The sequence below is a fragment of the Salmo trutta genome, chromosome 1 (genome assembly GCF_901001165.1).
Source record: "Salmo trutta chromosome 1, fSalTru1.1, whole genome shotgun sequence".
NCBI classification, from domain to species: domain Eukaryota; kingdom Metazoa; phylum Chordata; class Actinopteri; order Salmoniformes; family Salmonidae; genus Salmo; species Salmo trutta.
In genome coordinates, this window is record NC_042957.1 from 40,409,104 (window position 1) to 40,422,173 (window position 13,070).

Consider the following 13,070-nt stretch of genomic DNA (forward strand, 5'->3'; position numbering starts at 1 on the left):
GCTACCATTTGGGAGAGGGCGTAAAAGAGCCTGGCTGATTTTCTTTTGTGGCTGGCAGTTGGCATGAACCAATTTATCACGTAAATTGCGACCTCTCCTATACACAATAAGTGGTGGATTTTTAAATTCAGCTGGTAAAGCTGGGTCCAATGATAAAATATGCCAGTGTTTCTTGACCACATCCCCCACTTTTCGCGAGTTCAAAGTATATGTGGTTGTGAACATTACAGAGTGTTCTTTGGCTTTAGCGGGTCTTTTTTCTAGCAGTTCATCTCGTGTTTTTCCCAATGCCAAATTAAGAGCTTTATCCACACATTGTGGCGAATAGCCTATTCTTAGAAACCTAATGCGCATCTCCGCTGCTTTTCTAGATAATCCTCTGTGGAGTGGCATATACAGCGCAGTCTGAAAAACTGGCTTCTTGGAAGTCCTCTTTTTAAATGGCTCAGGATGGAAGCTGTCCAGTTCCTTGGTGTCCACATAACCAATGAATTATCATGGTCCAAACACACCAAGACAGTCGTGAATAGGGCACGGCAATACCGTTTCCCCCTTAGGAGACTGAAAAGATTTGGCATGGGGTCCCCAGTTCTACAGCTGCACCATCGAGAGCATCCTGACCGGTTGCATCACCGCCTGGTATGGCAACAGCTCGGCATCTGACCGTAAGGCGCTACAGAGGGTAGTGCATATGGCCCAGTACATCACTAGACTCAAGGTTCCTTATATCTAGGACCTATATACTAGGCGGTGTCAGAGGAAGGTCCGCACGGCAAGCGGTACCGAAGTGCCAAGTCTAGGTCCAAAAGGCTCCTAGGTCCAAAAGGCTTCTACCCCCAAGCCATAAGATTGCTGAACAATTAATCAAATGGCCACCCAGACTATTTACATTGACTGACCCCCCCCCCCCCCCCCTTTGTTTTTACACTGCTGCTACTCACTGTTTATTATCTTTGCATAGTCATTTTACTCCCATCTACATGCACAAATTACCTCAACTAACCTGTACCCCCGCACTTTGACTCAGTACAGGTCCCCCTGTATATAGCCTCGTTATTGTTATTTTATTGTGTCACTTTTTATTTTATTTTTTACTTTAGTTTATCTAGTAAATATTTGTTTAACTCCATTTCTTGAACTGCATTGTTGGTTAAGGGCTTGTAAGCATTTCACGGTAAGGTCTACACCTGTTGTCTTCGCTGCATGTGACAAATACAATTTTATTTGAAATGGGGTACTTTACTTAACTTAGGTCTACTTGGAAAAAACTTTCATTAGTCTCCTGTGCCAAAATTGCCTGTCTGATTATTACTTCAGTAACCATAATCCCCCTCCCTCGCCTCAACTTGGAAAGTACGGAGCTAGGGGTGTTGCACTCTGGGAAGCACATGCATGAGTACTGAGTTGGGAGGGTCAAGAGCAGGAAGTGATAACACTTTTTCCAAGAATCGTGAGGCTTTACCTGGTAAAATAACCTTTAAAGTTGGGATCAATTCCAATTGAAGTCAACCAATTCAGAGAGTAAACTGAAATTCCAATTCAGTAATTGAAAAAAGGGCACCTGTTTTTTATGACTTCTCAATAACCTGAAAGCGAGAAGCTATTTATAAAAATTATAGTTTTATACATTTTAAATTTAAATCACTTCCTGAATCGACCGACTTCAATTTGAATTGACCCCAACCCAGATTTAAACAACGGAGACCTTTGCTTGATGAGCCCTGGAGGCTGACCTGGTCCTAGATGACTATAATAGGTGAACAGAGAGACAGGTACAGACAGAAGTGACTGGCTGCAGTGGAGTGTAGCCACAGGATTAGAGGGGAGGAGGTGAAGACAGGTTGCAGGTGTGTCACAGCCCTCTAAGACCTCAGGTGATGACCGGAGATTTCGAGGCAGAGTAAGGTGAAATGGAAGAACGTGGGTGTGAGTATGTGTATGATCTGCATGTGTTGGGGGCTTTTGTCTCGACAGAGTGTTTGTGTGTATGAGAGAGAGAAGTTACAATCACAAAAGAGAGTTTAGGTGTATACAGAATGTGGGTGTGTATATGTGCACGTGGTGTGTGTGTGTTCGTCACCCACCTGACTGGCTAGGGTGCAGTGTGCTGGCCTCTGTCCCCAGGCAGCCGTTCTCCTGCTGCGGCCCCAGGGTCTTCAGGATCACCTGAGTGGCACCCAGGCGCGGCAGCGTCACATGCGTCAGGTGAGGAAGCGAGTTCTTCTTGGCGAATGCCTGGCTGGTTTCCCGCCGCTTGCGCAAGAAGCCGCCTTCTGGGAAGAGCACGATCCACTTTCTGTCACGACTGTGATAGTACCGGTCTAGGTGGTCCTTTAGGTAGATCAGCTGCTTGTCCCGGTACGCTTTACCCTGCGGGTTAAACAGGGAAACACAGAACAGGGGTGGCATGAGGACGCTATCAGGGCTGTTCAGATGTAATGGCTTTGCACACAAAAGATATAGCAAAAGCTTACTTTTCCTTTTGTTTTATTCTTTATTACTGAATTGGGGTAGCGGTTACAGAGGGAAAACATGTAAAAGCGTATAACAAGGGAAAATGAAAATCTGTGTTTCTTATTGGCCAAGTCCAGATAGTCACTCCCTCCCTGTTTTAGTCTGTTTTCTTCCGTTTGGTGCCTAATTAACACTACCAAGTTTAGCTTTAGCATAGAGAGGATACTGTATTGGTGTGACACTCAGCCAAGCTCCACTGAAATGAATAGACAGTGAAGTTCATATTAGCTATGGTAACATTAGCAGTAATAGCCTTAGCATTAGCAGTAAGAGCATTGCGAGAATTGTCAGAGAGGGTTTTTGGATTGATTTCCAATTAGGCCAGGTTCAGAAGCACTTTAAAAGGCATCAACACACTGAGGCTAGATTGATGTGCCAGTATTGGGTTTCTGAATTTGTGTGATTAGTACATGTGGTATGTTATACAATACATCACACAAGTATTGGGACAGTAACACGTGTTGTTTTGGCTCTGTACTCCAGCACTTTGGATTTGAAATGATACAATGACTATGAGGTTAAAGTGCAGAATGTCAGCTTTAATTTGAGGGTATTTTCATTCATATCGGGTGAACCGCTTAGAAATTACAGCACTTTTTGTACATAGTCCTCCCATTTTAGGGGACCAAAAGTATTGAGACAAATTCACTTATATGTGTATTAAAGTAGTAAAAAGTTTAGTATTTGGTCCCATTTTGCAAGCACGCAAATGATTACGGATAGTCTTAAATGAATCGTGAATAACGATGAGTGAAAAAGTTAGACGCACAAATAGCATACCCCCAAGACAGAGAATTGTTAGAATTGTTTTTGGGTGGGGTATAATGTGTATGCCTCTAACCTTCTCACGTAACATTATTCACAATTCACTCAGGATTATCCGTAATCATGGTAGCATCCACATTAATGTAGAAGTGTTCAGAAACATTCTATTCTTATTTACAATAAAAGCGAATCCAAAATGACAATACATTATTTACCATTAATTTCTATTGGGCACAAAATAAGCTGAAACACACCAGAAATAAACAGCAAATGCATCCAACAAATCTGTAGACTCACAAGCTTGTTGTAGTCATTGCGTGCTATGATTATCGGACCAAATACTTACCTTAATACACACAAGTGAATTTGTCCCAATACTTTTCGTCCCCTAAAATAGGGACCGGCAGGTAGCCTAGTGGTTAGAGCGTTGGGCCAGTAACTGAAAGGTTGCTGGATTGAATCCCCGAGCTGACAAAGTCGTTCTGCCTCTGAACGAGGCAGTTAACACACTGTTCCCCGGTAGGCCGTCATTGTAAATAAGAATTTGGGGAGGGTTTGGCTGGCAGGGATGTCCTTGTCTCATCGTGCACTAGCGACTCCTGTGGCGGGCCGGGCGCAGTGCATGCTTGTACGGTGTTTCCTCCGACACATTGGTGCGGCTGGCTTCCGGGTTGGATGTGCGTTGTGTCAAGAAGCAGTGCGGTTGGGTTGTGTTTCGGAGGACGCATGACTCTCGACCTTCGCCTCTCCCAAGTCCGTACGGGAGTTGCAGCGATGAGACAAGACAGTAACTACTAACAATTGTATACCACGAAAAAGGGGGTAAAATAATAATTTAAAAATAAAAAAAATTAAAGCTGACAGTCTGCACTTTAACATTGTAAAATATGTATAATTTTAAATCCAAAAGTGCTGGAAGACAGTTCCAAAACAAAATAATTTGCACTGTCCCAATACTTTTGGAGCTCATTGCTACAGTACGTTGTTATTTGTAGCATGTTTCAATTTAAACGTCTAAACTAGTCTCAATTTAAACGTCTAAACTAATTCCACTACCATAAAAAATACTTTTGGACAGCTGAAGCAAGTACAAAATGTTTCTTCAGGACATTTACCTTTTTTCCAGTTTGTGTTGGCATGTGCCATCTTGTTTGTATGAGTGCATGCAAGTCAGTCTAAGTAAAGAGCATGGTACTTGACACACTGCGCAGTAACAAATCATTCTAATTCACTGGCTATCATGTTGTGTGTGTTATGTCATTTACATTTCATCATTCATGCGAGTGCCATGCCGAGTAAATAGCATAGTACTTGCAGTATAATTAAGCATTAAGCCCGAGTGGGTGTGATATATGGCAAATATACCACGGCTAAGGGCTATTCTTGGACGGCGCCTGGATACAGCCCTTAGCAGTGGTATATTGGCCATACACCCCAAATCCCCCCCCCCCGAAGTGCCTTACTGCAATTGTAAACTGGTAGGAAACATAATTAGATCATTAAAAACAAATGTTTTGTCATATCAGTGGTATTCGGTCTGATATAACACAGCTTTTAGCCAATCAGCATTCAGGGCACGAACCACCCAGTTTATAAGTGCCAATACTTCATAGTGTCTGGCTATTATGTTGTATATGTTATAAAATGTCAGCATGCGTCTTCATGCTTGTGTGAGTGCATGCCAGTCCAGTCGGCACAGTCTAACTAGAAAGCATGGTGCTAACAATGCAGATGTTCAGTGTGTGAGGGCGTGAGGTATTTGGGGGGAGGATGTGAGGAATGCGAGCCGTTGCCTAGTCACTTCATCTCTACCTACAGTACCAGTCAAAAGTTTTTTCTTTTTACTATTTTCTACATTGTGGAATAATAGTGAAGACATCAAAACTATGAAATAACAAATGAAATCATGTAGTAACCAAAAGAAGTGTTAAACAAATCAAAATATATTTGAGATTCTTCAAAAGTAGCCACCCTTTGCCTTAATGACAGTTTTGCACACTCTTGGCATTCTCTGAACCAGCTTCATGAGGTAGTCATCTGGAATATATTTCAATTAACAGGTGTGCTTTGTTAAAAGTTAATTTGTGGAATTTCTTTCCTTCTTAATGCGTTTTTGCCAATCAGTTGTGTTGTGACAAGGTAGGGGTGGTATACAGAAGATAGCCCTATTTGGTAAAAGACCAAGTCCATATTATGGCAAGAACAGCTCAAATAAGCAAAGAGAAACAGCCATCATTACTTTAAAACATGAAGGTCAATCTGAAAAATGTCAAGAACTTTCTTCAAGTAAAAACCATCAAGTGCTATGATGAAACTGGCTCTCATGAGGACCGCCACAGGAAAGGAAGACCCAGAGTTACCTCTGCTACAGAGTTAGAGTCACCAGTCTCAGAAATCGGCAATTAACTGCACCTCCGAGTGCAGCCCAAATAAATGCTTCACAGAGTTCAAGAAACATCAACATCAACTGTTCAGAGGAGACTGCGTGAATCAGGCCTTCATGGTCGAATTGCTGCAAAGAAACCCCTACTAAAAGGACACCAATAAGAAGAGACTTGCTTGTGCCAAGAAACACGAGCAATGGACATTAAACCAGTGGAAATCTGTCCTTTGGTCTGATGAGTCCAAATTTGGGATTTTTGGTTCCAACCGCCATGTCTTTGTGAGATGCAGAGTAGGTGAACGGATGATCTCCGCAAGTGTGGTTCCCACCGTGAAGCATGGAGGAGGAGGTGTGATGGTGCTTTGCTGCTGACACTGTCAGGGATTTATTTAGAATTCAAGGCACACTTAACCAGCATGGCTAACACAGCATTCTGCAGCGATACGCCATCCAATCTGTTTTGCGCTTAGTGGGACTATCATTTGTTTTTCAACATGACAATGCCCTAAAACACACCTCCAGGCTGTGTAAGGGCTATTTGGCCAAGAAGGAGAGTGATGGAGTGCTGCATCAGATGACCTGGCCTCCACAATCACCAAACCTCAACCCAATTGAGATGGTTTGGGATGAGTTGGACTGCAGAGTGAAGGAAAAGCAGCCAACAAGTGCTCAGCACATGTGGAAACTCCTTCAAGACTGTTGGAAAAGCATTCCAGGTGACTACCTCATGAATCTGGTTGAATGCTAAGAGTGTGCGAAAGCCGTCGTCAAGGCAAAGGGTGGCTACTTTGAAGAAACTAAAATATAAAATATATTTGGATATGTTTAACACTTTTTTGGTTACTACATGATTTCATGTGTTATTTCATAGTTTTGATGTCTTCACTAATATTCTACAATGTAGAAAAGAGTAAAAATAAAGAAAAACCCATGAATGAGTAGGTGTGTCCAAACTTTTGACTGGTACTGTACATATCTACCTCAATCACCTCGTACCCCTGCACATGGACTCGGTACTGGTAACCCGTGTATATAGCCAAGTTATTGTTCCTCTGTGTATTTATTCCTAGTCTTTTTTTCTACTTATTCCTTGTGATATAGAGCTATATATATATATATATATATAAAAATCTATGCATTGTTGGGAAATAAGCATTTTACTGTTAGTCTACACCGGTAGTTTTCAAAGCATGTGACAAATACAATTTGATTTGAACAGAACTGCTGGGCCAGCAAGCAACTGAATCAGCTCCCTCTCTACAGTGCCAGTCACCTGTCTGTCTGACTATCCACGCATGTCTACATTAGCATATCTGTCTGTCCCCGTCTGTCTGTCGACACACATATATATTTGACTGTATATACGTATGTATATCTGTATGTACACGCCCTCTGCCTGCTTGCCTCTTTGCCTGTGTCTTCCTGCCTGCCTGGCCCATCCGTCTGCCTGCCTCTCTCGGTCTGTCACCCAGGAAGCACATTGATCTCTGTTCTATTCTCTTCCAGCTGCTCCCACACTGCAGGCAGGGTCACTTCAGGCCAGCGGCTGGACGACTGTACTGTACCATAACACTGCTCTACTGTGCTGTCCACTGGGCCTGCCTGGCTGTGTCCCTGTTAGAGGAGGAGGCTGTAGCCACTTCCTGCCTGCTGCCGAGCTGATATACTGCTCAGCTGGAGTGCGTGGTATGTAATAAAATGTTAACTCGTGGGACTTGCAATGTTACCATTTCATTACACAAATATACACATTGGTGAAAATATAAAACTATTGTGAACAAAATGACTGGGCAGGGGCGCAACCATGGGTGGAGCCAGGCCCACCCACTGGGGAGCCAAGGCCCAGCCAATCAAAATTAGTTTTCCCCACAAAGGGGCTTTAATACAGACAGAAATACTCCTCAGTTTCATCAGCTATCCAGGTGGCTCATCTCAGATGATCCCGCAGGTGTAGAAGCAAGATGTGGAGTTCCTGGGATGGCATGCGGTTGTGAGACCAGTTGGATGTACTGCCAAATTCTCTAAAATGACGTTGGAGGCGGCTTATGGTAGAGAAATTAACTAAATTCTCTGGCAACAGCTCTGGTGGACATTCCTGCAGTCAGCATGCCTATTGCATGCTCCCTCAAAACATGAGACATCTCTGGCATTGTGTTGTGTGACAAAACTGCACATTTTAGGGTGACCTTTTATTGTCCCCAGCATGAAGTGCACCTGTGTAATGGTCATGCTGTTTAATCAGCTTCTTGATATACCACACCTGTCAGGTTGAAGGATTATCTTGGCAAAGGAGAAATGCTCACTAACAGGGATGTAAACAATTGTGCACAAATTTGGACAGAAATAAGCTTTTTGTGCATATGGAACATTTCTGAGATCTTAATTTAGCTCATGAAACATGGACCAAGACTTTACATGTTGCGTTTATATATATTTTTGTTCAGCATATATTTTAAGTTATTTTCTGATTTCATTCAACAGATCGAGACGATGAGAGTGTGTCAAAGTGCAGTCAGTCAAATTCAAACCTATGCCAACACTGTATGTGTGCCAAAGGCTGCGGCATGACCACTAAACCAGTCAGACCACATAAAAATATCCTATCACAAAAACAGTTGTGATAAGATAGTTGTCAGCCGTCAGCCGATGGCCGAGTAAAAGCCTCCTAGATAGAGGTCTCAGAGTATGTCTGTCTGTCTCACCTGTCTGATGAAGAAGTCCCCGTGGATGAGAGACACCAGGCCAAAGTTGGTGTACTTGAACACGTGGTCCATCAACCACATCATCTTCCGCACCACCTAAAGGAGAGATCATTACAGACTGGTCACACACACACAATCTATAGGTAGGTACACACGCACGCTGAGACTATGAAGTCATAGTTCTGCAGTCTGCACACACGCTCAGTCTACTGTATGTAGCCATCATGGTCTGCACACACACACACAGTCTATATAGCCATAGGTATGCAGGCAGGCACACAGACAATTTACGTAACTCTAGGTCCCACTGAGAAGCTTTCGCCACTTCCTTCTTTTGGCACTAAGAGCATAACTGTGCTGAGAATGCAGTTGATGAAGTGGATCATGTCCTCATGTTTGTGCACCACAACTCAACTAGCCCCCGCTCACCTCCTCCTCCTGGCAGCCCCAGTAGAAAAAACCCTTAACCCTCCAAACCAAGGGCTCATCCCTGGGATGGCAGAGGGCTGCGTGTGGGGTTGGCAGTCCTCCTCCACCAAGGACTGTACTGTCCTGGAGGGAGGACAGGACAGGAGCACCAGCCCCTTCCCCAGTGGCTCTACCCACCACAGAGGGGGTGGATGGGTAGGGCAGTTGTGTGAAGTTACACAGTATGACTGTCGCTTAGCCTGCAGAAACCACAGCCATTTGTAGGCTGCTCTATCACACGGTTTTCTTTTCGTCACAGTTTTTTTTAGCCTAGGTCACAAACTGTAGCCAACTTCTCTTTAAGTATCATTTTTGCATAGCAATGAACAAAACACAGAGAGGAGTTGGCTAAAAACACAAACTGGACCACTAGGATGGAAGTTCATAGAAACAAAGGGGGAAAACGACTCAATCGTTCACTGTAGATATAGCAGCCTATCAACTGACAGACCTCGCAGACAAGGAGATGAACAGGTAAAAACATTGGTCTTTTATACCATTCCATCCAAATGTCCGTCAATATGAATTCACTGCTAGTCAAAACATTAAGAGTCGTTCTCCCTCGGTAAGCCAGGTCAAAGCCAAAACCATCCTGGTCACAGTTCCATTGAAACATGGAGATAGACAGTATTTGCACAGTATGGTAGCAGCCAGGCAGCAGTGCTGCCAGAGGAATAGGAGTGGGCCAGATAAATAGTAATTGGATTAAGTAAACCTATCGATTGGTCTTTTGTAGCTGAGCGAAGGCCGTGACGATGTTTGGGCCTGATTGTGTTCAGTGTAGTGTACGTCCCAAATGGCACTTTATTCCCTTCACAGTGCATTACTTTTAAAGAGGGCCCATAGGGCTCTGGTCAAAAGCAGTGCTCTATATAGGGAATAGGGTGGCATTTGGGACACACTCAGTGAGTTTGGGACGCATACACTGGCTGAGGGAGTGGGACCTCACATCCCATCACAAGACAGGCCAATCATTTCAGGTTAAACGGGAGGGAGGCTGAGAATCCGATACCTGCTGGCTAGCCAGAGTACAGTATTAGCCAGCAGCGCTCTGAGTAGGGCTGTCACAATCAAAGTGTGGATGTGTGTGTGTGTGTGTGTGTGTGTATGTGTATGTATGTATGTATGTATGTATGTATGTATGTATGTATGTATGTATGTATGTATGTATGTATGTATGTATGTATGTATGTATATATACACACACACACACACACACACACACATATATACACACACACACACACACACACACACACACACACAAACACACACACACACACACACACACACAGCTCAAAAAAGTAAAGGGAACACTTAAACAACACAATGTAACTCCAAGTCAATCACACTTCTGTGAAATCAAACTGTCCACTTAGGAAGCAACACTGATTGACAATAAATTTCACATGCTGTTGTGCAAATGGAATAGACAACAGGTGGAAATTATAGGCAATTAGCAAGATACCCCCAATAATGGAGTGGTTCTGTAGGTGGTGACCACAGACCACTTCTCAGTTCCTATGCTTCCTGGCTGATGTTTTGGTCACTTTTGAATGCTGGCGGTGCTTTCACTCTAGTGGTAGCATGAGTCTACAACCCACACAAGTGGCTCAGGTAGTGCAGCTCATCCAGGATGGCACATCAATGCGAGCTGTGGCAAGAAGGTTTGCTGTGTCTGTCAGCGTAGTGTCCAGAGCATGGAGGCGCTACCAGGAGACAGGCCAGTACATCAGGAGACGTGGAGGAGGCCGTAGGAGGGCAACAACCCAGCAGCAGGACCGCTACCTCCGCATTTGTGCAAGGAGGAGCAGGAGGAGCACTGCCAGAGCCCTGCAAAATGACCTCCAGCAGGCCACAAATGTGCATGTGTCTACTCAAACGGTGAGAAACAGACTCCATGAGGGTGGTATGAGGGCCCGACGTCCACAGGTGGGGGTTGTGCTTACAGCCCAACACCGTGCAGGACGTTTGGCATTTGCCAGAGAACACCAAGATTGGCAAATTCGCCACTAGCACCCTGTGCTCTTCACAGATGAAAGCAGGTTCAGACTGAGCACATGTGACAGACGTGACAGAGTCTGGAGACGCCGTGGAGAACGTTTTGCTGCCTGCAACATCCTCCAGCATGACCGGTTTGGCGCTGGGTCAGTCATGGTGTGGGGTGGCATTTCTTTGGGGGGCCGCACAGCCCTCCATGTGCTCGCCAGAGGTAGCCTGACTGCCATTAGGTACCGAGATGAGATCCTCAGACCCCTTGTGAGACCATATGCTGGTGCGGTTGGCCCTGGGTTCCTCCTAATGCAAGACAATGCTAGACCTCATGTGGCTGGAGTGTGTCAGCAGTTCCTGCAAGAGGAAGGCATTGATGCTATGGACTGGCCCGCCCGTTCCCCAGACCTGAATCCAATTGAGCACATCTGGGACATCATGTCTCGCTCCATCCACCAACGCCACGTTGCACCACAGACTGTCCAGGAGTTGGCGGATGCTGTAGTCCAGGTCTGGGAGAAGATCCCTCAGGAGACCATCCGCCACCTCTTCAGGAGCATGCCCAGGCGTTGTAGGGAGGTCATACAGGCACGTGGAGGCCACACACACTACTGAGCCTCATTTTGACTTGTTTTAAGGACATTACATCAAAGTTGGATCAGCCTGTAGTGTGGTTTTCCACTTTAATTTTGAGTGTGACTCCAAATCCAGACCTCCATGGGTTGATAAATTGGATTTCCATTGATTATTTTTGTGTGATTTTGTTGTCAGCACATTCAACTATGTAAAGAAAAAAGTATTTAATAAGATTATTTCATTCATTCAGATCTAGGATGTGTTATTTTAGTGTTCCCTTTATTTTTTTGAGCAGTATATATATATATATATATATATATATATATATATATATATATATACACACACACACACAGTGGGGAGAACAAGTATTTGATAACCTGCAAAATCGGCAGTGTTTCCTACTTACAAAGCGTGTAGAGGTCTGTAATTTTTATCATAGGTACACTTCAACTGTGAGAGACGGAATCTAAAACAAAAATCCAGAAAATCACATTGTATGATTTTTAAGTAATTAATTTGCATTTTATTGCATGACATAAGTATTTGATACATCAGAAAAGCAGAACTTAATATTTGGTACAGAAACCTTTGTTTGCAATTACAGAGATCATACGTTTCCTGTAGTTCTTGACCAGGTTTGCACACACTGCAGCAGGGATTTGGCCCACTCCTCCATACAGACCTTCAGGTTTCGAGGCTGTCGCTGGGCAATACGGACTTTCAGCTCCCTCCAAAGATTTTCTATTGGGTTCAGGCCTGGAGACTGGCTAGGCCACTCCAGGACCTTGAGATGCTTCTTACGGAGCCATTCCTTAGTTGCCCTGGCTGTGTGTTTCGGGTCGTTGTCATGCTGGAAGACCCATCTTCAATGCTCTTACTGAGGGAAGGAGGTTGTTGGCCAAGATCTCGCGATACATGGCCCCATCCATCCTCCCCTCAATACGGTGCAGTCGTCCTGTCCCCTTTGCAGAAAAGCATCCCCAAAAATGATGTTTCCACCTCCATGCTTCACGAATGGGATAGTGTTTTTGGGGTTGTACTCATCCTTCTTCTTCCTCCAAACACAGCGAGTGGAGTTTAGACCAAAAAGCTCTATTTTTGTCTCATCAGACCACATGACCTTCTCCCATTCCTCCTCTGGATCATCCAGATGGTCATTGGCAAACTTCAGACGGGCCTGGACATGCGCTGGCTTGAGCAGGGGGACCTTGCGTGCGCTGCAGGATTTTAATCCATGACGGTGTAGTGTGTTACTAATGGTTTTCTTTGAGACTGTGGTCCCAGCTCTCTTCAGGTCATTGACCAGGTCCTGCCGTGTAGTTCTGGGCTGATCCCTCACCTTCCTCATGATCATTGATGCCCCACGAGGTGAGATCTTGCATGGCGCCCCAGACCGAGGGTGATTGACCATCATCTTGAACTTCTTCCATTTTCTAATAATTGCGCCAACAGTTGTTGCCTTCTCACCAAGCTGCTTGCCTATTGTCCTGTAGCCCATCCCAGCCTTGTGCAGGTCTACAATTTTATCCCTGATGTCCTTACACAGCTCTCTGGTCTTGGCCATTGTGGAGAGGTTGGAGTCTGATTGATTGTGTGGACAGGTGTCTTTTATACAAGTAACGAGTTCAAACAGCTGCAGTTAATACAGGTAATGAGTGGAGAACAGG

At 44.5% G+C, this 13,070-nt stretch overlaps 1 protein-coding gene across 5 annotated transcripts in view; it reads right to left on the reverse strand.

Annotated features, from left to right (window-relative positions):
- The window catches only part of LOC115195842 (acyl-CoA:lysophosphatidylglycerol acyltransferase 1), an 81,623-nt gene that overhangs the window by 26,805 nt on the left and 41,748 nt on the right, over window positions 1-13,070 (reverse strand). For all 5 annotated transcript variants that reach the window (XM_029756177.1, XM_029756152.1, XM_029756169.1 and 2 more), the window contains exons 4-5: window positions 8,365-8,460; window positions 2,085-2,370 (exon numbers count right to left, since the gene is read on the reverse strand). In XM_029756177.1, the coding sequence (XP_029612037.1) occupies window positions 2,085-2,370; window positions 8,365-8,460 (382 nt within the window). The remainder of the gene's footprint in view (window positions 1-2,084; window positions 2,371-8,364; window positions 8,461-13,070) is intronic.